Raw genomic sequence first — 26,452 nt, forward strand, 5'->3', positions numbered from 1 at the left:
AGTTTTAAAACATGGAAATCATTTTACTGCACCTCTATATATATCACATATACACATGCAGTAAAAATTCTGAATAAGATCACAAAGCTAGTCAGTTACAAGTCTAGGATTTGTACCTATGTGTATCCGTGAAATCGCCTTTGCAAACTGAAACCCCCTTTGCAAAAATTTTATCAGTGAGAAAATTATAGCAGTGGAGGAGATCTGATCTAGCCAAACCCCATCTTGCCTTTAGCTTTCAGTCTGTCCTAAATTATTCCCGGGAGTAAGCCAAGATAATTTTGGGAGACATTTAGTCTAATAGTTTAAATAATTACAGTCCTTCCCCAAAACTCAACTGCCTTTGTAAAGCTAATGAGAGACCACCAGACAAGGGGGATAGATGAGCCTGAATTCTGTTAAGTGTAGACATAAGTGATTGCCAGCCATTATTCCAGAGGTCACAAGATATGCAACTTCCCCAATTACTCCTGCAGATAACATCACTATTGTAGAATCTAGGATTGGCCTTTTGGGGTATATTTTTAAGTTTTCTGCATGTTTGACTACTGATGGCTCCACCTGGACCTACCAACTGTCCCTGTGGCTCCACCCAGAAACGACTCAGTAGGCAGGAGGACCATCTCCCATACCCCTATGACTGCACCCCCAACCAGTCAGCAGCAAGCACCCATTGCCTAGCCACCCCTACCCCTTTCCCCAAACTACCTTTGAAAAGAAACCTAGCCCCCAAATGCTCTAGGAGGCCGATTTGAGTAATAATATAACTGATTTGAGTAATGATAAAACTTCTTCCATTTTTCCACTTGATGTTGTGTAAAACTCTTTCTCCATTGCAATCCCTATACCTTGATAAATCATCTGTATCCGGGCAGCAGGCAAGAAGAATCCACTGGGTCACTACATCCGGATCTAAAGGCCATGCATTTTCCACTACAAGCTAATTAACAAGAGGTATCCTTTCCCCTCAGAAACAACTGGACACACCAGTGTAGATTCTACATAAAGACCAGCTAAAGAAAATCTGGTTAATACTTAGCCTAGTATACTTATCAGGAAATCAGCAACAGTCTTTCTCTGACATTCCTGAAATTGTAATCCCCACCTTACACTTGTATCACTTGTTTTCTAGATATAAATATACAGTAAAAATTAATATAAAGTAAAAAATACACAGGTGGCTGTGTGCTATAGGAAAATCTGGAGGAAAAGATAACTTAAAAAATATACTTTTTTGGCTCTGCTTGCTACTGAAAAAAAATTTTTTTTAAGAAAATATACTCTTCCCTCCCTAACATTAAAGTGAATCCACAGAAGATGTGTTTGGTGAAGTGTCTGGTGGTGAATACTAAGTAGAAAGGCAAACTAACACAGCCTTAGAGCCTGGATAAAATCCTGATGTCTTGAAAGTTCGACCGTGGGAAATCTGGAGGATAAGATCTATTTCTGGTCTGTCTATGTAACTTCTGCACCTTGCACATAGTAGAGGCCTGACAGATACATGCCAACCCATGTGTGCATGCAATAATTCAATCCACAATTAGGAACATTGTGCCAAAAGGAGACCCACCAACTAAAAAGAAATACAAATTCTTAGCTTTCTGTGACTACCCTTTACTGCCTTTGCTGGCGAAAACAAAGAAGAAAAGAGGCTTCAGTATTCAAATACTGCCAGTTCCGCAGTGAACTCTAAAAATGGTTACTCTTGGGATACAAGAAACCCCCACGAGGATAAACAGCCTTTGAGGTTACCTGAATGCCCCAGCAAAGGGCACGACTACTTCCGGAGCCGCACCGGAACCCCTTGGCGGATTATGTGGGTTCCTGCGGGAACGATTTAAGAAGAGGACTACTTCCTGCTTCTGGATATGGGCCGGTGAAGGGAAAGGAAATAGCTCCAAGAGTGGCATCCTGCCTGCGCTAGCGGCGGTGGAGGAGGAGGCAGGGAAGAGTGGAGGGCGGAGTAGACGGAGGCTGCGGCAGAGAAGAAAGTGTGAGAGCCGGTAAGTGAACCAGTCACCTTACAGCAGGGGACAGCGGACAGCGCCCCAGGGCTCGCTTCGCAAATATGTGGTCCCAAGTTGCTGAGCTGCCCCATGGGGTCAGGGCTGTGCTTCGTCGGTCGCCAGTCAGTCGGCGCCGAGAAGAGACTGTTGGGGCGCTGGGGCCGGGCCTCGCGGAGCGCCAGAGTGCGCTCTCGCTGGCTGACAGCCTATCTCGGGAGCCAGAGGAGGCCCCGGGCTGTGTCCTGCCTGGTGGTGCTGGGGTTCCCCACCTTGGACAGCTTCCCCAGACAGTGTTTGGAATTCAGGGAAGGAAGAAAGTACTGTGCGCCCCCATTTAACCCTCGGGACCTGGCGAAATTCTGCTACGTGGGTAGTGAACATTGTTTCGGGGACTGAAGGAAATGCTTGTAAAGAGTGTTAGTCTGGAGCCATACTTTCCCTGCCCTGTTCAAGCTCCCTGGGCTGTCGGAAGCGGAGTTGTTTGTAAAGGCAAATGCCAACGCCTCCTCCTCCTGTCACTTCGGGACAAGTTAACAGTCTTCAGATTCGTTGTTAAAGCAGCGTGTACCCTATGTGATCTATCAGGTTAGTACTGCTGTGGGTATCTGGTGCTTGCTCTGTAAATATACTTGATGGCGAGATCACAGTTAAATATCTCCAAGCACTTTTTGAAGAGAAATAAGACTGACCTAACAGTCGGGACTATTTAGCATACTTTCCCTCACCTTTAATCGTTTTAGCATGCAGAGTAAGGATGGTAATCTTAAATGTACTAGATTAAGTTATTGTGCATCTGCAGAAGGCCTGTGGTATAATAGGATATGAAACTCTTGATAACTGACGAAATGAGTGAAATGATTATATAAAGATTGTTACTGTAAAGATCAGAAATAGCTTTTATTAAGTTCCTGCCTTTCTGTTGTCTTAGGTTCGGCTTTAGAGTGTGGTGAAGGGTACTTTTCATGGTGCATGGAAGGAAAGCCAATGCGCAGGTAGGCATTGAGGAAGAAAACCTTTGGTTTCACTGATTTAAAATTCAGCATGTAATAATTTAAATTTTTAAAAAAGTTTCAATCTTACCAAATTCTGCTTGGAACTAATGAATCTTGTTCTACAATAAATCAAAAGTAATATTAAGAATTAATAGCTTTTTAATAGAATAAAATATAGAAGTTAAGTTTCTGAAAAGTGCTGTGGATTGTAGTGCTAAACACATTTTCCTTTTTCATGGTTTTTTTGTTACAGTAAATAATCATTAAGTTCATTATGATACTATGTCGACTATAATCTTCAGTTCCCTATAAAATGTAGAGGATTCTGTTCCCATGTAAGAATCATAATTATTTATAATATACTGTACTGCATGCCTAATTATGGTTTTGGTTATTTCCTTGATGTTCAATAATACATTTGTTCTGTTAATTAAAATAGCTGCATTGCAGGGAAGATTTATAAGGACTAAAATAGGTATTAGACATAATAACTTAGTCCATAGAAAAATAGAACAATGTCTGGGAAAATATAGACAATTAAATAGGCCCTCCCAACCCTAGAATTTAATAATGTTTTTTCTCATTCTGTTCTAACAAATGAGACTAGAGTCTTTATGATACAAAATCATCCCAGTTCTATTTCTTTGGTTTTTACATTTGTTTTCTGTTTATCGACTCTATTTAATCACTTGTTATTTAACATCAAAGATAAACAACTTTTGCAGTTCTTTTAAGAGAAGAAACATTTTATAATGGGAATATGACTTATAACTCAGAACTTGGAGCAAGAACCAGAATGTATATCTTTATCCAAATCTGTTATTGGTTTATCAATTGACCTTGAGCTGTTCACCTTCTCTGTACTCCAGTTTACTTCTTTAGTGTATCTGATCAGGGTATTGGGGATTATTGGACATTTGCAAATGCTTTAAGATCTCCAGATGAAAAAGATGTTATCAAGATGAAAAATATCATTATCTTATTTATATTTTACTCTGTAGTAGGAATAATATTTTACCACAATGTACATGAAAAAAATTAACAACATAATATTAAATGCTTCATCACTTCACTTCTAACATTATTGCAAAACCCACTGATTGTGTCTCATCTCCAGCTACCATAAAATGTCATGTTATGTAATTGCAAAAATAAGAGCTTATTATTTTTTAAAAGAATAGCAGAGTGTGGGAATGTTTTTGGTTTATCAGTAGTCTATATAAAATATTTGCTTAATCACTCATACCTGCTCCTTTTTTCTTGCTTTATTACATAATACTGTCAGCTATTCAGAATCATGCTGGATAATTCTAGTGTCGTTAATTGTTAAGCTACAGCTCTTTCTTCATCACTGTCACTTGGCCAGAGCCTAGCCTACTCACATTGGTCTCTGGTCTTACTTTCACCTGCTTCCTACATTCAATCATGGTCACACTTCCCTATCCTTTTTTTATTGGGCTGTCATTTTTGCTGATTTAACCCAGAAGGCAGTCTCTGTAATGCTGGGTTTATACTCAGTTGCTATTAAAGAAGCTTTGAGAAGTAACTTTTTATATTGAGACTATTTGAATACATGTTCATTCTGTCTACTAGATTGTGAGCTCTTTTAGTCTCATGTCTTCCTATATTTGCATCACTAGCACCTAATGATTACTGAATAATTGTTTGAATAGGACCGAACAGTTTCTGCAGACTTTCCCCCTCCAAAAAACAAAAAAAATCTATGAATGAGACTGAAAATTATTGTTAAAGGTATTCTAATTTTTGATTATAAAGTTTTATGAAATCAATTGGCATTTTATTAGTTAAGTTTCATTACATCATTTATTTATGTACTATCATTTGCATAGCACAATGCAAAATTTAAAAGATACAATAGGATATTCAGTGAAAAGTTAACTCTTCCATTGCTGACCCCAGTTCCCAAAGGCAACCACTGTAAGCAGTTTCTTATGCATTCTTTTAGAGGCATTGTAGTTCATACAGAAATGTATATAAGATGTCTTCTCTTTTCATTTTTTAAATTTTTATTTTGTAGATACAGGGTTTTGCCATGTTGCCCAGGTTGGTCTCAAACTCCTGGGCTCAAGCAATCCGCCTGCCTAGGCCTCCCAAAGTGTTGAGATTACAGGCGTGAGCCACCACACCTGGCTAACATTAGTAACCTTTAAAAAGAGAAGATGGCTAGGCACAGTGGCTCACACCTGTAATCCCAGCACTTTGGGAGGCTGAGGTGGGCTGATCCCTTGAGCCCAAGAGTTCAAGACCAGCCTGGGCAACATGACAAAACCCCATCTCTACTAAAAGGAAAGAAGAAAAATTTAGCCAAGTGTTGTGGCAGATGCCTGAAGTTCTAGCTACTCAGGAGGCTGAGGTGAGAGGATCACTTGAGTCTGGGAGGCAGAGATTGCGGTAAGCCGTGATCATACCATTGAACCCCAACCGTGGCAACAGAGCAAGACAGTGTCTCAAAAAAAAAAAAAAAAAAAAAAAGACACAAATGTTGCAGGGCATAGTGGTTCACACTTGTATTCCCAGCTACTTAGGAGGCTGAAGCAGGAGGATTGCTTGAGCCCAGGAGTTTGAGGCTGTGGTGATCATGCCACTGCACTCCTGCCCGGGTAACAGAGAGAGACCCCATCTCTTAAATAAATAAATAAAAATAAGAAAATAAAATGCATTTGAAAAGACACTAATGTCAGCATATCATGCACATTCTTCTGTATCTTTATTCACTTGAAAAATTATTTTGTAAATTGTAACAAATGCATACAGATTTACCTTATTCCTTTTAATAGTTATGTAGTATTCCATTGTCTATATGCATCTTAGTTAAACAGTCCCATTTGAGAGAGATTTATTTCAACTGTTTTGCTGTTACAACCAGTTCTGTCTGCAATGAATATCCTTGTAGGTGGTTTTTGCCCAGATGTGTAAGTACAGAATAAGTCCTGGATGGGCACAGTGGCTCATGCCTGTAATCCCAGCACTTTGGGAGGCCGAGGCAGGTGGATCACAAGGTCAAGAGATTGAGACCATCCTGGCCAAGATGGTGAAGCCCCTTCTCTACTAAAAATACAAAAATTAGCTGGGCGTGGTGGTGCGTGCCTGTAGTCCCAGCTACAGTCCCAGTCGGGAGGCTGAGGCAGGAGAATCACTTGAACCCAGCAGGCGGAGGTTGCAGTGAGCCAAAATCATGCCACTGCACTCCAGCCTGACGAAAGCATAAGAATCTATCTCAAAAAAAAAGAATAAGTTCTTAGATTTAGAATTGTCTAAAGATTATGTACATTTTTTAATTTTGGTGGACATTGACAAATTTTTGCCCTTAGAGTTACACCAATCCATAGTCTTTACCAATAATATGTTTGTTTCCCAAGATATTAATTTTTAATCATTCATTTTATTAAGAGATACCAAATATTTTGTAATTCTTCCAACTTTCCTTAAATATATAAATAGAAAACTGAGCTTGATTGTAGAAATTGGTTTATTCATATATCAAACCTTTATAAGATACTGCTCTATTCCTGTATATTGTGTGATACAGATCAAGTGATGAAAACAGATATCATGATACAATATTGGCCTGGTGCAGTGACTCATACCTGTAATCCCAGCACTTTGGGAGATGGAGGAGGCAGGAAGATCACTTAAGCCTAGGTGTTTGAGGCTGCAGTGAGCTATGGTTGCGCCACTGCACTCCAGCCCGGATGACAGGGCGAGACTTCATCTCTAAAATATAATTAATTAATTAATTAACAAACAATGTTAACAGAATTTTAATAGAGATGTAAACTTAAGAGGAAGGAACTGCTCTGTGGAGATGAGGAAGCATCACAGAGATGGTAATATTTAAGCTGGATCTTCTAGTAAGAATAAGAATTTACTTCTAAAGAAGGGAGTTAATTAAGAACACCATAAAAGGAAGGAACAGCTTGTGCAAAAACAAAAAGATAAGAAAGAGTACCAAGACCCAGAATTGTCTGACATGCATGGAACAGTGAGTATATGTGGAGTATAGGGTATTTTGGGGAAGAAGGGGAAGTAGAAAACATGGAAATTGAGGCTACAACCATGGGAAAGAATTCGAACTTTATCCTTTAGGTATTTAAGAGCCAATGGACATTATTATACACATCGTTTGTTCTTTGAGCTGATTTCTAGGCACACAGGGGATGGATTGGAAAGAGGGAAGAAATTATGGCAAGGAAATGAATTTAAAGTAGTTGTGGTAATTTAGATGAAAGATGATGAGAACCTGAAGTATATCTATGGCAGTGAGGGTTGAGAGAAGAGGATGGAATTGAGAGCTTGTATAATAGTAAAATCAAAAGGATTTGGTGAACATGGAGTGAGAAAAAGGTAGTGTTATAAATGACTCCAAACTTAGGAAACTAGGTGCTGCCATGATAAGATTAAAAAGAAAAATACAGGAAGAGGAACAGGTTTCAGTTAAGCCAAGAATAGATTCTGTTTCATATACTTTAAGATGATTGTGTTTAGGAAACAGCCAGATGGAGATATCCAGCATGTGATTGGAATATGACTCTGGGGCGGAAGAGAGATTTGGGCTAGAAATTTAAAAATGTGAGTCATCAATACTAAGAAGGTTCTTCAAGCTGTAGGCATAAGTGATGGTAGAACAGAAAAGGAGAATGCTGAGGACAGAACTGTAGTGAGTACCGGGGTGTTTACGATGGGGCCTAGCAGGAAGACCCCATAAAGTCTCTAAAATGAGTAAGAAGCTTTACATGCTTTGGGTCTTATTTTATTTAACAGTATCTAGAGTTTTTATTGATAGTTTTTTACTCACATTGAAGGATAGCTGAGCTACTCCTTGAGTTCAATTTCAGAAGACAAAATTTCCAATCTCGTATCTTTGAAATTTTCAATTTGTTCTACTCAGTCTAAAGTGTATGCTTAAAAATAGTGGTAAAACATATACTTGCTTGATTTGACTGTTCCCTAGTGTAGCATGCACTGTAGGTTAGCTTGCACATCTTTTCCTTTCTTCCATCTACTATAGACACTAGAAAATTAAATATTCTGCTTGATTTCTTAGTTGTCTCTGCATATGGGAAGGGCTGTGTGACACAGTGCTACCAATGAGATGGCAGCAGTAGTTGTTGAGGGGTATTCTAGGAAGGCTTTTGCTATCGTGATATAAAGGGAAACTAGCATGCTTGCATGAGGATTTACCCTTCCTGCTCCATCTTGGTCTCGATCACTGGACCAAGGCACCCAAGGCTTATGCTCATTTTATCCAATAAGCAGTGATGAGATGTCTTGGGACTAAAACATTCACAACCAAGTTTCAAATAAAGAGGTTAATAGCTTGGCTTTCTGGTGTGGAATCAGGTATGGACTATAGTGCCTATTGGGACCCCTTCTAGTAAGCAGAACTGGCAATTTGAGATGTTATTTCTGTTTTGAGGGTTTATATACTCAAATCTCCAGCTGTCTCTATTCAAGTATATTTAGGACTATAAATGAGGATCAGTGCCACTGAATCTTTTTTAAGGTCAAGTTGTTAATTTTCAAAGTAAAACAAAATTTTTGAAGTAGGAAAGGTGAAATGTTCATTTAGATAGTGTATTAGTCCATTTTGCATTGCAATAAAGAAGTACCTGAGACTTGGTAATTTATAAAGAAAAGAGGTTTATCTTGGTTTATGGTTCTGCAAGCTATTCAAGAAGCACCTGTCACACATGTCACCACACCTGGCTAATTGTTAAATTTTTTTGTAGAGATGGAATCTCATTTTGTTGCCCAGGCTGGTCTCAAACTCCTGAGCTCAAACGATCCTCCTGCCTCAACCTGCCAAAGTGCTGGGATTAAAGCTGTAGGCCACCATGCCCAGCTAGTTTTTACATTCTTAAATGGTTGAGAAAAAAAGGCAAAAGATGAATGATATTTCCTGAAGTGAAAATTACATGGATGGACACCAATGGCTGGGGGCACAGTGGCCTACACTTGTGATCCCAGCACTTTGGGAGGCTGAGGCAGGAGGATCACTTGAGCCCAGGAGTTCTAGACCAGCCTGGGAAACAGAGAGAGTCTTTGTCTCTACAAAAAAAATTAAAATTAAGCCAGGCATGGTAGCATGCACTGAGAGCCTAACTACTCAGGAGGCTGAGGTGAGAGGATTGCTTCAACCAGGAGTTTGAGGCTGCAGTGAGCTATGATCATACCACTGCACTTCATCCTCAGTGACAGAGCAATACCTTATTTCTAAAAAAAAGAAAAAAAGATTCTACTATACTAATGCAGTAATAAGAGCATATATTTTTTTTTTGACATGGAGTTTTGCTTTTGTTGCCCAGGCTGGAGTAGTGCAGTGGCGCAATCTTGGTTCACTGCAACCTCCACCTCCCGGGTTCAAGCAATTCTCCTGCCTCAGCCTCCCAAGTAGCTGGGATTACAGGCATGCGCCACCACATCCAGCTAATTTTTGTATTTTTAGTAGAGATGGAGCCTCACCATGTTGGCCAGGCTGGTCTCGAACTTCTGACCTCAGGTGATCCAGCCACCTCTGCCTCCCAAAGTGCTGGGATTACAGGTGTGAGCCACCGCGCCTGGCACTATGGTACATTTAAAAGAAAAACGGAGACATTAGCTTAGTTTACCCACATTGTACTTAGGTGAAATAAAAAATTGTTTATATCTCAGTTCAACAGTAGCATCTTTATGTACGTAACTAAGGTTGTGACAATAACACTTTACTTTCAGCATGCAGTGTCAGTATTCCAGGAATTTTTGAATTGGTCTTCTGTCTTTAATTGTTACTTTTTTAAAAAAGAAGCTTGATTGTACCACTGTTAATCATGTGATTTATTCTTTCAGCATCTACTGTGTACAAGGCACCATTTTAGCTCTGTGGTTAAAAGCATTCTTGATTGTTTATGTGGATGGTAAAAATTATTCTTTAACTGCTCAGCTTTATGTTTTAGTCTTTAAAATTGCCAAGCATAAACAGTGATGTTTTTACCAGATGTGTAAGTATTTTGGAAAAATTGGTTGTTGTTGGAGAAAAGAAGAACCATGTTTTTTGTTTTTGTGCTATATCTTTGCAATGCACATGCAATTTCTTCTTCCTAGAATGTCCTTATAGCTTTTTCTGTCCTTCTCAGGAGACTTCTTTTACACCTTAGTGTTTTATTATACTGTAGTTCCCGTCAGTGCTACAGCTTTGGAAGTAGCAGACTGATAGGGATGCTGTCCTTTGCAGACTAGATATTAGACTCTCTCAGTAGTTGTAGATGATTAGTATCTGAGAGAGACTCACATGAGGCTGACCTAAAACTCAGTGATCAGAATGCTTGAGTCATCCCCCTTTTAAGTAGCATGGTACTTTTGGAAGAATTTTCCATCAGAGGACTGCTTAATGAGTTTAGAATCAGAAACAGAAATATAACGATCTGGAGCATGGATATTTCACTTAAGCTCTGGGAAAACCCAGTGTAATATTCCTACTTTACAACAGCAACCTTTGTAGTAACCTGATAGGCTATACCTGTGAGATCCAGAATCTTTCTGAATGATGTTAAACATATACTTCATAGATTTTGCCTTTCTGAATGACTTTTAAGCTTTATTGAGGTATAATTGATATACAAAAAACTGTACATATTTTATGTATACATTTTGATGAGTTTGGGCATATGTATACACCCATGATATCACCACAGTCAAGGTTCTAAACATGTATCACCTCCAAAAATTATTTTATATATATATACACATACATACACATTATATATGTTTTGGGGATTTTTTTTTTTTTTTTTTTTTTAGAGATGGGGCCTCACTATGTTGCCTAGGCATGTCTCAAACTCCTGGGCTTAAGGGATCCCCCCGCCTCAACCTCCCAAAGTGCTGGGATTACAGGCATGAGCCACTAGGCTCAGCCTCCTCCAAAAATTCTTATGTTTGAACCACATCTTTTGTCCTGGTTGCCCTCTTACTGGTTATTCATGTATCTCCTCCTCTAGAGATTGCTTCTTTATATTACTTTGAATTTTCCACAGTCTATAGCAAAATGCTTTGTGTACATTAAAAGCAATTAGTAAATATTTGTTAAAAGAATAATTAAGAAGCATAGATTGTCTTTTCTCTGCATGTTTATATAATGTGATGATATAAAAATCCAGATATCTTATTTCTAATTATTTGTCAGTAATTTGTGACTTTTACCTAGTAATTTAGCACCTGAATTTCTACATATGAAATATGAATATAAGATACAAATTTTCAAGCCAGGCATGGTGGCTCACACCTGTAGTCCCAGCTACTTAGGGGGCTGAGGTGGGAGGATCAGTTGAGCCTAGGAGGTTGAGGCTGCAGTGAGCCGTGATCAAACTGCTGTATTCCAGCCTGGGTGACAGAGCAAGACCCTGTCGCAAAGAAAAGATACAAATTTGTATCTTATTTATTATCTGGAATGACTTTTTAAAGATAATAAAAGTATTTTAAGTATTTTATAAATACTTACAGGTAATTCTGAAAATTTCTTAGACCATCCCAGTTAATTTTAGCTAGAAAAGGGATGACATAAGTTCACTTTGTTATGCTCATTCCCTTAAATATGAAATGCATTTTATAGGCTTCTTTTACCAAATTATTTGACTCTTCTTCTTGATATTTCACTGGTGAAGTTTTTCATGATGACTGAATCTAAAAAAAAAAAATCTGCATTTGGTGAGTTTCTTGGGCTTTTAAAAATAGTTGTACAGAAATTTGGATAATCCATAAGAAAAAACAAAACAAAACCTCACTTTGAATTGCTAAATCATCCTAGAAACTCTTCCCTCTCCTTGCCTCCCAGCACTCACGTGAATTACAGTTATTAAATATTCACAGTACCTCAGGAGATGCATGGTTTACCCTAAAGCATCCAGAGGCCTGCTCTGCTACTGAAAGCTTCATGATTTTGAGTAAGTCACATAACCAAACTAGTTTCTTCATATGTAAAAGGAGGGCATTTATGCTAGATGATCCGATGATCCATTCTATTCCATATCTAGATCTCCACACAAGCAAGAAGGGGTAGTTTTCATATTTAAGGACTTGTGAAGAACACCAACTTGTAAAATTTATAGACACATACATATATACTGTGATCCTGTAAGGCAGTGTTCATCAAATTTGAGCAATTTACAGATACCCCACCACCTTTTTGTCCAGACCCCATTTTAGAGGAAAATAATTATTGCAGCTTCTAAAGAATATGTCCTTTAACACAAGTTTAAACAACACATACTTAAATGTACAGGATATGCCCAACTTACAGACTTCTACAGTTTTATGTATACTAGCTCCAGCCATCATGCTTCTCTAAAGCCTTTGTTTAAAAACCAAAAATGGGGAGCCAAGATGGCTGAATAGGAACAGCTCCAGTCTACAGCTCCCAGCATGAGCGATGCAGAAGACAAATGATTTCTGCATTTCCAACTGAGGTACCGGGTTCATCTCACTGGGGATTGTCAGACAGTGGGTGCAGGACAGTGGGTGCAGCGCACTGAGCGTGAGCTGAAGCAGGGTGAGGCATCGCCTCACCCAGGAAGCACAAGGGGGTCAGGGAATTCCTTTTCCTAGCCAAGGAAAGAGGTGACAGATGGCACCTGGAAAATCAGGTCACTCCCACCTTAATCACAAAGATGGGGAAAAAACAGAGCAGAAAACTGAAAATTCTAAAAATCAGAGCACCTCTCCTCCTCCAAAGGAACGCAGTTCCTCACCAGCAACGGAACAAAGCTGGACGGAGAATGACTTTGACGAGGTGAGAGAAGAAGGCTTCAGACTAACAAACTACTCCGAGCTAAAGGAAGAAGTTCGAACCTGTGGCAAAGAAGTTAAAAACCTTGAAAAAAGATTAGATGAATTGGTTAGAATAACCAACGCAGAGAAGTCCTTAAAGGACCTGATGGAGCTGAAAACCATGGCACGAGTACTACGTGACGAATGCACAAGGCTCAGTAGCCTATTCAATCAACTGGAAGAAAGGGTATCAGTGATGGAAGATCAAATGAATGAAATGAAGCAAGAAGAGAAGTTTAGAGAAAAAAGAATAAAAAAAATGAACAAAGCCTCCAAGAAATATGAGACTATGTGAAAAGACCAAATCTACATCTGATTGGTGTACCTAAAAGTGACGGGGAGAATGGAACCAAGTTGGAAAACACTCTGCAGGATATTATCCACGAGAACTTCCCCAATCTAGCAAGGCAGGCCAACATTCAAATTCAGGAAATACAGACAACGCCACAAAGATACTCCTCAAGAAGAGCAACTCCCAGACACATAATTGTCAGATTCACTAAAGGTGAAATGAAGGAAAAAATGTTAAGGGCAGCCAGAGAGAAAGGTCGGGTTACCCACAAAGGGAAGCCCATCAGACTAACAGCTGATCTCTCGGCAGAAACTCTACAAGCCAGAAGAGAGTGGGGGCCAATATTCAACATTCTTAAAGAAAAGAATTTTCAACCCAGAATTTCATATCCAGCCAAACTAAGCTTCATAAGTGAAGGAGAAATAAGATCCTTTACAGACAAGCAAATGCTGAGAGATTTTGTCACCACCAGGCCTGTTCTAAAAGAGCTCCTGAAGGAAGCACTAAACATGGAAAGCAACAAGCAGTACCAGTCACTGCAAAAACATGCCAAATTGTAAAGACTATCAAGGCTAGGAGGAAACTGCATCAACTAACGAGCAAAATAGCCAGCTAACATCATAATGACAGGATCGAATTCACACATAAAAATATTAACCTTAAATGTAAATGGACTAAATGCTTCAATTAAAAGACACAGGCTGGCAAATTGGATAAAGAGTCAAGACCCATGAGTGTGCTGTATTCAGGAAACCCATCTCACGTGCAGAGACATACGTAGGCTCAAAATAAAGGGATGGAGGAAGATCTACCAAGCAAATGGAAAACAAAAAAGGGCAGGGGTTGCAATCCTAGTCTCTGATAAAACAGACCTTAAATCAACAAAGATCAAAAGAGACAAAGAAGGCCATTACATAATGGTAAAGGGATCAATTCAACAAGAAGAGCTAACTATCCTAAATATATATGCACCCAATACAGGAGCATCCAGATTCATAAAGCAAGTCCTTAGAGACCTAGAAAGAGACTTAGACTCCCACACAGTAATAATGGGAGACTTTAACACCCCACTGTCAACATTAGACAGATCAACGAGACAAAGTTAACAAGGATATCTAGGACTTGAACTCAGCTCTCCACCAATCGGACCTAATAGACATCTACAGAATTCTCCACCCCAGATCAACAGAATATACATTCTTTTCAGCACCACACCACACCTATTCCAAAATTTGATCACATAGTTGGAAGTAAAGCACTCCTCAGCAAATGTAAAAGAACAGAAATTATAACAAACTGTCTCTCAGACCACAGTGCAATCAAACTAGAACTCAGGATTAAGAAACTCACTCAAAACCGCTGAACTACATGGAAACTGAACAACCTGCTCCTGAATGACTACTGAGCATAACGAAATGAAGGCAGAAATAAAGATGTTCTTTGAAACCAACGAGAACAAAGACACAACATACCAGAATCTCTGGGACACATTCAAAGCGGTGGGTAGAGGAAAATTTATAGCACTAAATGCCCACAAGAGAAAGCAGGAAAAACTAACATCACAATTAAAAGAACTAGAGAAGCAAGAGCAAACACATTCAAAAGCTAGCAGAAGGCAAGAAATAACTAAGATCAGAGCAGAACTGAAGGAAATAGAGACACAAAAACCCCTTCAAAAAATCAATGAATCCAGGAGCTGGTTTTTTGAAAAGATCAACAAAATTGATAGACTGCTAGCAAGACTAATAAAGAAGAAAAGAGAAGAATCAAATAGACGCAATAAAAAATGATAAAGGGAATATCGCCACCGATCCCACAGAAATACAAACTACCATCAGAGAATACTCTAAACACCTCTATGCAAATAAACTAGAAAATCCAGAAGAAATGGATAAATTCCTGGACACATACACCCTCCCAAGACTAAACCAGGAAGAAGTTGAATCTCTGAGTAGATCAATAACAGGCTCTGAAATTGAGGCAATAATTAAGAGCTTACCAACCAACAAAAGTCCAGGACCAGATGGATTCACAGCCAAATTCTACCAGAGGTACAAGGACGAGCTGGTACCATTCCTTCTGAAACTATTCCAATCAACAGAAAAAGAGGGAATCCTCCCTAACTCATTTTATGAGGCCAGCATCATCCTGATACCAGAGCCTAGCAGAGACACAACAAAAAAAGAGAATTTTAGACCAATATCCCTGATGAACATTGATGCAAAAATTCTCAATAAAATACTGGCAAACCGAATCCAGCAGCACATCAAGAAGCTTATCCACCATGATCAAGTGGGCTTCATCCCTGGGATGCAAGGCTTGTTCAACATATGCAAATCAATAAACATAATCAATTACATAAACAGAACCAATGACAAAAACCACATGATTATCTCAATACATGCAGAAAAGGCCTGTGACAAAATTCAACAGCCCTTCATGCTAAAAACTCTCAATAAATTAGGTATTGATGGGACGTATCTCAAAATAATAAGAGCTATGTATGACAAACCCACAGCCAATATAATACTGAATAGGCAAAAACTGGAAGCATTCCCTTTGAAAACTGGCACAAGACAGGGATGCCCTCTCTCAACACTCCTATTCAACATAGTGTTGGAAGTTCTGGCCAGGACAATCAGGCAGGAGAAGGAAATAAAGGGTATTCAATTAGGAAAAGAGGAAGTCAAATTGTCCCTGTCTGCAGATGACATGATTGTATGTCTAGAAAACCCCATCTTCTCAGCCCAAAATCTCCTTAAGCTGATAAGCAACTTCAGCAAAGTCTCAGGATACAAAATCAATGTGCAAAAATCACAAGCATTCTTATACACCAATAACAGACAAACAGAGCCAAATCATGAGTGAACTCCCATTCACAATTGCTTCAAAGAGAATAAAATACCTAGGAATCCAACTTACAAGGGATGTGAGGGACCTTTTCAAGGAGAACTACAAACCACTGCTCAATGAAATAAAAGAGGATACAAACAAATGGAAGAAGATTCCATGCTCATGGGTAGGAAGAATCAATATTGTGAAAACGGCCATACTGCCCAAGGTAATTTATAGATTCAATGCCATCCCCATCAAGCTACCAATGACTTTCTTCACAGAATTGGAAAAAACTACTTTAAAGTTCATATGGAACCAAAAAAGAGCCCGCATTGCCAAGTGAATCCTAAGCCAAAAGAACAAAGCTGGAGGCATCATGCTACCTGACTTCAAACTATACTACAAGGCTACAGTAAGCAAAACAGCATGGTACTGGTACCAAAACAGAGATATAGACCACTGAAACAGAGCAGAGCCCTCAGAAATAATGCCACATATCTACAACTATCTGATCTCTGACAAACCTGACAAGAAGAAATGGGGAAAGGATTCCCTATTTAATAAATGGTGCTGGGAAAATTGGCTAGCCATATTTAGAAAGCTGAAACTGGATCCCTTCCTTACACCTTATACAAAAATTAATTCAAGATGGATTAAAGACTTAAATGTTAGACCTAAAACCATAAAAACCCTGGAAGAAAACCTAGGCAATACCATTCAGGACATAGGCTTGGGCAAGGATTTCATGAGTAAAACACCAAAAGCAATGGCAACAAAAGCCAAAATCGACAAATGCAATCTAATTAAACTAAAGAGCTTCTGCACAGCAAAAGAAACCACCATCAGAGTGAACAGGCAACCTACAGAATGGGAGAAAATTTTTGCAATCTACTCATCTGACAAAGGGCTAATATCCAGAATCTACAATGAACTCAAACAAATTTACAAGAAAAAAACAACCCCATCAAAAAGTGGGCAAAGGATATGAACAGACACTTCTCAAAAGAAGACATTTATGCAGCCAAAAGACACATGAAAAAATGCTCATCATCACTGGCCATCAGAAAAATGCAAATCAAAACCACAATGAGATACCATCTCACACCAGTTAGAATGGCCATCATTCAAAAGTCAGGAAACAACAGGTGCTGGAGAGGATGTGGAGAAATAGGAACACTTTTACACTGTTGGTGGGAGTGTAAACTAGTTCAACCATTGTGGAAGTCAGTGTGGCGATTCCTCAGGGATCTAGAACTAGAAATACCATTTGAACCAGCCATCCTATTACTGGGTATATACCCAAAGGATTATAAATCATGCTACTATAAAGACACATGCACACGTATGTTTATTGTGGCACTATTCACAGTAGCAAAGAATTGGAACCAACCCAAATGTCCAATAATGATAGACTGGATTAAGAAAATGTGGCACATATACACCATGGAATACTATGCAGCCATAAAAAATGATGAGTTCATGTCCTTTCTAGGAACATGGATGAAGCTGGAAACCATCATTCTTAGCAAACTATTGCAAGGATAAAAAACCAAACACCGCATGTTCTCACTCATAGGTGGGAATTGAACAATGAGAATACATGGACACAGGAAGGGGAACATCACACACCGGGGCCTGTTGTGGGGTTGGTGGACGGGGGAGGATAGCATTAGGAGATATACCTAATGTTAAATGACGAGTTAATGGGTACAGCACACCAACATGGCACATACATAATGTAACAAACCTGCACGTTGTGCACATGTACCCTAAAACTTAAAGTATAATAATAAAAAAAATTAAAAAAACATTAAAAAATAATAAAAATAAAAACCAATAACGGCTGGGTGCGGTGGCTCACGCCTGTAATCCCAGCACTTTGGGAGGCTGAGGCAGGCAGCTCACGAGGTCAGGAGATCAAGACCATCCTGGCTAACTCGGTGAAACCCCCTCTCTACTAAAAATACAAAAAATTAGCCAGGCATGGTGGCACATACCTGTAGTCCCAGCTACTTGGGAGGCTGAGGCGGGAGAATCGCTTGAACCCAGGAGGCGCAAGTTGCAGTGAGCCGAGATTGCACCACTGCTCCCCAGCCTCCGCAACAGAGCCAGACTCCGTCTCAAAAAAAAAAAAAAAACAAAAAAACAAAAACAAAAACCCAGTGTGATGGTATGTGCCTTTAATCCCAGCTACTCAGGAGAACTGTTTGAGCCTAGGAGTTCAAGACCAGCATGGGCAACTTAGACCCTCATCTCAAAAATTAAAAAAAATTAATAAATAAAAAAACCCAGCAACAACAAATGGTAGAATAATCTGAAAAAGAGAGAGATTCTTTTCCTTCTCCCTTCTTGTACCTATTGTTCTTGTGTCTTGGGATTTCAAAACTCAGGCCAGTGGCATTTAAGCTTTTTTGATATAACCTGCAGTTTACGAAGGGAACCAGTGATGCATATCTATACAAATTTGTGTGTGTACGTACACACAATTGAACATGCTTAACTAAATGAAATGTATGCTGTTACTTTCTATTTCATTTTTTAATGCTTCTTATGAGGCACTGAATTTTACAACTAAACCTAGTCCCCATTTACAGCACTCTTACCATAGAAAAATATAAACCTCCAAATAAACTTTTAGATTCAACTTTTAAATACTACTTATTTATAAATTGAAGAATGTCTGTTTATGAACTTATTCACTTATTTTATAATCATACGGAAACCTCAGTGATTCAGACCAATTTGACAGGAGCAATTTGACATATGTAGTACTTCTAAATGAGGCTTATCATATTTAATATCTCTAGATATGAAATTAGACCCAAATTAATCTAACAAAATCTTGACCTGGAGGCTCTTTGGAGTCCTGCTAAATCATCACTTAGCTTGCCATTTTCTTTACTATTTTAATTTTAATAAACTTTGAAGAAAAGATTTCTATGTAAAGATAAACTTCAATCCAGACTTTTTTTTTTGAGACGGAGTCTCGCTCTGTCGCCCAGGCTGGAGTGCGGTGACGCAATCTCAGCTTACTGCAGCCTCTGCCTCCAGGGTTCAAGTGATTCTCATGCTTCAGCCACCCGAGCAGCTGGGATTATAGGCATGTGCCACCACACATGGCTAATTTTTCTGTAATTTTAGGAGAGACAGAGTTTTGCCACATTCACCAGGCTGGTTTTGAACTCCTGGCCTCAAGTGATAAGCTTACCTCGGTCTCCCAGAGATTACAGACATGAGCCACCACACCAGGCCATCAGTCCAAACTTTGTAGATTGTCTTTAATTTGAAATTTAACTATTAATTGAAGCGTGTTAACTTGGGCTTAATTTTTAAAATGGATAAGCATAACCACCTGATCTAAAAGTTTTATTACTATAGTAGCTGCAATTTAAATGGTTTATATAGACCAGGCATGTTGGCTTATGCCTATAATCCCAGCACTTTGGGAGGTCAAGGCAACAGGATCACTTAAGCCCAAGAGTTTGAGACCAATCTGGGCAACACAGTGAGACATCATCTCTACAAAAAATTAAAAAAAAAAAAATCACCAAGCTAATTACGTTTCCTTATCACTTGAATTACAAACATTTAAGGGGAGAAAAGAGCTTATAATAATACTGCCATCTTCTCTCTCTCCCCCGTCATTCCTATAGGTGTACCAACATTCGACCAGGAGAGACTGGAATGGATGTAACAAGCCGCTGCACCCTTGGAGACCCCAACAAACTGCCAGAAGGGGTTCCCCAACCTGCCCGCATGCCCTATATCTCAGACAAGCACCCTCGACAAACCTTGGAAGTGATTAACCTTCTGAGAAAGCACCGGGAGCTATGTGATGTGGTGCTAGTTGTGGGCGCCAAGAAGATATATGCCCATCGAGTCATTTTGTCAGCCTGTAGTCCCTACTTCCGAGCTATGTTTACAGGAGAATTGGCAGAGAGCCGTCAGACAGAAGTAGTGATCCGAGACATCGACGAGAGGGCTATGGAATTACTGATTGACTTTGCGTATACCTCCCAGATAACAGTAGAAGAGGGCAATGTTCAGACTCTTCTGCCAGCTGCTTGCCTCCTCCAGCTGGCAGAAATACAGGAAGCCTGCTGTGAATTCTTAAAGAGACAATTAGATCCTTCTAACTGCCTGGGCATTCGGGCTTTTGCTGACACACATTCATGTCGTGAGTTGCTAAGGATAGCAGACAAGTTCACCCAACATAACTTTCAAGAGGTGAGTTGCACTTGGTGTTCCAATGCACCCATTTGTTGAGAGCAATATGGGTTCACATTCTGCTAAATAACACTTGCCTGGGTATTTCCTGCTGATTCTAACTCATAATAGCAAATAAATAAGTTATTATAAGTCCTAAACCTGGCTTTTATTTTAGAGGCCAATTTTGTGTTCTACCAGCAAAAGTTTAGATTTAGGGATTTATTCTCCCTGACTGTATTCATTAAAGTATTAAAAAAAAGGAAAATTTTAAAAAAAGGTTAATTTATAAGCCAAAATAGAGTAATTCATAAGAGGATCTATGCCTGATAGGATACCTGGTATCATCATTTATATAAGATATTTCCTTCCTGATTATGTGGATTATTCAGAATAAATTATAGATTATAGGTTATTTGGTAAACTAATAATCTGAAAAGATGAGTTTAGATGTTATCAAAATAATTTTCATTAAACCTATCTTTCCCTTATTTATTTAACAAATATTTGTAAAGCTACTATGTTTCAGCCACTGTGCTTGGGAGCATAGGGTATAATATTGAACAAGAAATCTAGAGTCTCTGTATTTATGGAGTTTATAATCTAGCAGGGAAGATAATCATTAAATGTTTAATTATACAAATAATTAACTACAGTTAATGGATGTTACAAAGAAGCAGTCCTGGATGATTTAAGAGTGTATTACAGAGAAATTTAACTTTGGTTCTGGAACAACTTGTGCAAAATCCCAAGACATTAAAAAGCATCACTAGTTTGAAGACCTGAAAAAAACCAAGTGAGACCCAGGGATCAAGGGGGGTAGAGGATGTTACATAGTGATTACACAGAAAGAAGAGGGCTAAATCACACTGAGGTTGATAGACTATGTTAAGAATTTGAGATTGGCCTGGTGCAGTGGCACATGCCTGTGATCCCAGCACTTTGGGAGGCTGAGGCGGTCAGATTGCATGAGCTCAGGAGTTCAACACTAGCCTGGGCAACATGGCGAAACCCTGTCTGTACAAAAAAATACAAAAATTAGTCGGGCATGGTGGCATGCACCCTTAGTCCCAGCTACTTAGGAGGCTGAGGTGGGAGGATGGCTTGAGCCCAGGAGGTAGAGGTTGCAGTGAGCCAAGATCGTGCCACTGCATTCCAGCCTGGGTGAGAGAGCCAGACCAGACCCTATCTCAAAAAAAAAAAAAAAAGAATTTGAGATTGATCTTAAGAGTGCTAGAAAACCATTAAAGGGTTTTAAGCAAAGGAAAAATATGGTCTGTTTTACAACTTTTTAAACAAAATCATATTTTTATTTATTTTGCAGTAAAGTGGTCAGCTCAGGACCATACTTTTTTTTTCCCCCAATAGTTTTTGGAGAACAGGTGGTGTTTGATTTTATGAATAAGTTCTTCATTGGTGATTTCAGAGATTTTGGTGTACCCATCACCCGAGCAGTGTACACCGTACCCAATGTGTAGTCTTTTAACCCTCACCCACCTCCCACGCTTCCCCCTGAATCCCCAAAGCTCATTGTATCATTCTTACGACTTTGCATCCTCATAGCTTAGCTCCCACTTATAAGTGAGAACATATGATTTTTGGTTTTCCATTCCTGAGTTACATCACTTAGAATAATGGTCTCCAACCAACTCCATCCAGATTGCTGCAAATGCCATTTTATCCTTTTTTTTTTTTTTTTTTTTTTGAGACGGAGTCTCACTTGCTCTGTTGCCCAGGCTGGAGTGCAACGGGGCTTAGTCTCAGCTCACTGCAACTTCTGCCTCCTGGGTTCAAGTGATTCTCCTGCCTCAGCCTCCCAAGTAGCTGGGACTATAGGTACACGCCACCATGTCCAGCTAATTTTTGTATTTTTATTAGAGATGGGGTTTCACCATGTTGTCCAGGCTGGTCTCAAATTCCTGACCTCAAGTGATCTGTGATCTGCTTGCCTCAGCCTCCCAAAGTGCTGGGATTACAGGCATGAGTCACCGTTCCTGGCCAATATATTGTTCCTTTTTATGGCTGAGTAGTATTCTGTGGTATATATACATACCACATTTTCTTTATCCACTCGTTGATTGATGGGCATTTGGGCTGGTTCCATATTTTTGCAGTTGCGAATTGTGCTACTATAAACTTGCGTATGCAAGTATCTTTTTCATATAATGACTTCTTTTCCTCTGGGCGGGTAACCAGTAGTGGGATTGCTGGATCAAATGGTAGATATACTTTTAGTTCTTTAAGGAATCTCCATACTGTTTTCCATAGTGGTTGCACTAGTTCACATTCCCACCAGCAATGTAAAAGTGTTCCCTTTTCACCACATCCATGCCAACATCTTTTTTTTTTTTTTTTAATTTTGAAACAGAGACTTACTGTGTTGAGGCTGGAGTGCAGTGGCATGATCTCGGCTCACTGCAACCTCCGCCTCCCGGGTTCAAGTGATTCTGCCACCTCAGCCTCCTGAGTAGCTGGGATTGCAGGCATTTGCCACCACACCAAGCTAATGTTTATATTTTTAGTAGAGATGGGGCTTCACTATGTTGGCCAGGCTGGTCTCAAACTCCTGACCTCAGGTGATCTGCCCGCCTTGGCCTCCCAAAGTGCTGGGATTACAGGCGTGAGCCACCGCACCCAGCCTATTTTTTTATTTTTTAAATTATGGCCATTCTTGCAGAGTAAAGTGGTATCACATTGTGGTTTTGATTTGCTGATCATTAGTGATGTTGAGCATTTTTTCATATGTTTTTTGGCCATTTGTGTATCTTCTTTTGAGAATTGTCTATTGGTCTTTAGCCCACTTTTTGATGGAATTATTTGTTTTTTTTTTTCTTGGTGATTTGTTTGAATTCCTTGTAGATTCTGGATATTAGTCTGTGGTTGGATCCGTAGTTTGCAAACATTCTCTCCCACTCCGTGGGTTGTCTATTTACTCTGCTGATTATTTCTTTTGCTGTGCAGAAGCTTTTTAGTTTAAATTCCATCTATTTATCTTTGTTTTTGTTGCATTTGCTTTTGGTTCTTGATCATGAACTCTTTGCCTGAGCCAATGTCTAGAAGGGTTTTTCCAATGTTACCTTCTGGAATTTTTATGGTTTCATGTCTTAGATTTAAGTCTTTGATCCATCTTGAGTTGGTTTTTGTATAATGTGAGAGACAAAGATTCAGTTTCATTCTTCTGCATGTGGCTTGCCAGTTATCCCAGCACCATTTGCTGAATAGGGTGTCCTTTCCCCACATTATGTTTTTGTTTGCTTTGTCAAAGATCAGTTGGCTTTAACTATTTGGCTTTATTTCTGGGTTCTCTATTCTTTCCATTGGTCTATGTACCTATTTTTATACCAGTACCATGCTGTTTTGGTGACTATAGCCTTGTAAAATAGTTTGAAGTTAGGTAATGTGATGCCTCCAGATTTGCTTAGCCTTCCTTTGGGTATGTGGGCTCATTTTTGTTTCCATATGAATTTTAGGATTGTTTTTTCTAGTTCTGTGAAGAATGATGGTGGTATTTTGATGGCAATTGCATTGAATTTATGGATTCTCTTGGCAGTATAGACATTTTCACAATATTTACCCATTCATGAGCATGAGATGTGTTTCCATTTGTTTGTGTCATCTATGATTTCTTTCAGCAGTGTTTTGGTAGAGACCTTTCACTTCTGTAGTGAGATATATTCCTAAGTATTTTATCTTTTTTTTTTTTTTTTTTTGCAGCTATTATAAAAGGTGTTAGGTTCTTGATTTGATTCTCAGCTTGGTCGCTCTTCGTGTATAGCAGTACTACTGGTTTGTGTACATCAATTTTGTACCCTGAAACTTTACTGAATTCATTTACCAGTTCTTGGAGCTTTTTGGATGAGTCTTTAGGGTTTTCTAGGTATACAATCATATCATTGGCAAACAGCGACAGTTTGACTTTCTCTTTAACAATTTGGATGCTCTTTATTTCATTTGTTTGTTTGTTTGTTACAAGAGACGAGGTCTTGCTCTATCCCCCAGGCTGGAGTGTTTTGGTGCAAACACAGCTCACTGCAGCTTTGACCTCCAGGGCATGAGCGATCCTCCCGCCTCAGCCCCCCATGTAGCTGGGACTACAGGTGCACACCATCATGCCCAGCTAATTTTTGTATTTTTCTGTAGAGACACGGTTGTGCCATGTTGCCCAGGCTGGTCTCAAACTCCTGAGCTCAGGAAATCCACCTGCCTCGGCATCCCAAAGTGTTGGGAGTACAGGCGTGAGCCACTGCACCCAGTCCTGGATGCCCTTTATTTCTTTCTCTTGTGTGATTGCTTTGGCTAGGACTTAAAGTACCATGTTGAATAGAAGTAGTGAAAGTGGGCATCTTTGTCTTGTTCCAGTTCTCAGGGGGAATGCTTTCAGCTTTTCCTGTTCAGTATAATATTGGCTGCAGGTTTGTCATAGATGGTTTTTATTACCTTAAGGTATGTCCCTTCTATGCCGATTTTCCTGAGGGTTTTAATCATAAATGGATGCTAGATTTTGTCAAATGCTTTTTGTGTATCTAATGAGATGATCATATGATTTTTATTTTTAATTCTGTTTATGTGGTATATCACAATTATTGACTTGCATATGTTAAACTATCCCTTCATCCCTGGTGCGAAACCCACTTGATCATGGTGGATTGTCTTTTTGATATGCTGTTGGATTCAGTTAGCTATTATTTTGTTGAGGATTTTTGCATCTATGTTCATCAGGGATATTGGTCTGTAGTTTTGTTTCTTTGGTATGTTCTTTCCTGGTTTTGGTATTAGGGTGATACTGGCTTCATAGAATGATTTAGGGAGGATTCCCTCTTTCTCTGTCTTTTGGAATAGTGTCCGTAGGATTGGTACCGATTGTTTTTTTGGAGACAGAGTCTCGCTCTGTCGCCCAGGCTGGAGTACAGTGGCATGATCTCAGCTCACTGCAACCTCCGCCTCCTGGGTTCAAGCGATTCTCCTGCCTTAGCCTCCCGAGTATCTGGAACTACAGGCACCCACCACCACGCCCAGCTAATTTTTCGTATTTTAATGGAGATGGAGCTTCACCGTTTTGCCCAGACTGGTCTTGAACTCCTGAGCTCAGGCAATCTGCCACCTCAGCCTCCCAAAGTGCTGGGATTACAGGCATGAGCCATCGTGCCTGGCCCAATTCTTCTTTAAATGTCTGATAGACTTCAGCTGTGAATCCATCTGGTCCTGGACTTTTTTTTTGTTAGCAATTTTTTTTATTGTCATTTCAATCTCACTGTTGTTATTGGACTGTTCAGAGTTTCTGTTTCTTCCTGGTTTAATTTAGGAGGGTTGTATGTTTTCAGGAACTTATCCATCTCCTCCAGGTTTTCTTGTTTGTGCACATAAGGATGTTCATAGTAGCCTTGAGTTATCTTTTGTATTTCTGTGGTATCGGTTATAATATCTCCCCCCCTTTTTTTTTTTTTTTGAGATGGAGTTTCGCACTTGTTGCCCAGGCTGGAGTGCAGTGGTGCGATCTCGGCTCACTGCAGCCTCCGCCTCCCGGGTTCAAGCAATTCTTCTGCCTCAGCTGGGATTACAGGCACCTGCCACCACGCCCAGCTAATTTTTTGTATTTTTAGTAGAGACAGGGTTTCGCCATGTTGGGCAGGCTGGTCTCGAATTCCTGACCTCAGGTGATCTACCAACTTTGGCGTCCCAAAGTGTTGGGATTACGGGTGTGAGCCACCGCACCCAGCCCCATTTTGTTTCTAATTGAGCTTATTTGGATCTTCTCTCTTCTTTTCTTGGTTAATCTTGATAATGGTCTGTCCATTTTGTATATCTTTTCAAAGAACCAGCTTTTCTTTCATTTCTCTTTTGTACTGTTTTTTCTGTTTCAATTTCATTTAGTTCTGCTCTGATCTTTATCATTTCTTTTTTTTTTTTTTTTTTTTTTTTTTTATGATGGAGTCTCGCTTTGTCACCCAGGCTGGAGTGCAGTGGCACGATTTCGGCTCACTGCAAGCTCCGCCTTCTGGGTTCACGCCATTCTCCTGCCTCAGCCTCTCCAAGTAGCTGGGACTACAGGTGTGTGCCACCACGCCCGGCTAATTTTTTGTATTTTTAGTAAAGACAGGGTTTCACTGTGGTCTTGATCTCCTGACCTCGTGATCCACCCGCCTCGGACTCCCAAAGTGCTGGGATTACAAACATGAGCCACCGTGCCTGGCCTATCATTTCTTTTCTTCTGCTGGGTTTGGGTTTGGTTTGTTCTTATCTAGTTCCTTGAGGTTTGACCTTAGATTGTCTATTTGTACTCTTTCAGAATTTTCATGTAGGCG

The 26,452-nt window shown here is 39.6% G+C and overlaps 1 protein-coding gene across 2 annotated transcripts in view; it reads left to right on the forward strand.

The window, feature by feature from the left end:
- The first annotated feature begins 1,804 nt into the window (after window positions 1–1,804).
- KLHL20 (kelch like family member 20) overlaps window positions 1,805–26,452 on the forward strand; it is a 66,281-nt gene continuing 41,633 nt past the window's right edge. The window contains exons 1-4 of one of the 2 annotated variants that reach the window (XM_063627353.1): window positions 1,805–2,003; window positions 2,460–2,591; window positions 2,935–2,998; window positions 19,598–20,171. In XM_063627353.1, coding sequence (XP_063483423.1) covers window positions 2,976–2,998; window positions 19,598–20,171 — 597 coding nt within the window. In that variant the 5' untranslated portion in view covers window positions 1,805–2,003; window positions 2,460–2,591; window positions 2,935–2,975. The remainder of the gene's footprint in view (window positions 2,004–2,459; window positions 2,592–2,934; window positions 2,999–19,597; window positions 20,172–26,452) is intronic. The other variant, XM_063627351.1, reaches the window with a different exon arrangement.

This window comes from Symphalangus syndactylus, chromosome 12 (genome assembly GCF_028878055.3).
Source record: "Symphalangus syndactylus isolate Jambi chromosome 12, NHGRI_mSymSyn1-v2.1_pri, whole genome shotgun sequence".
Taxonomy (NCBI): Eukaryota; Metazoa; Chordata; class Mammalia; order Primates; family Hylobatidae; genus Symphalangus; species Symphalangus syndactylus.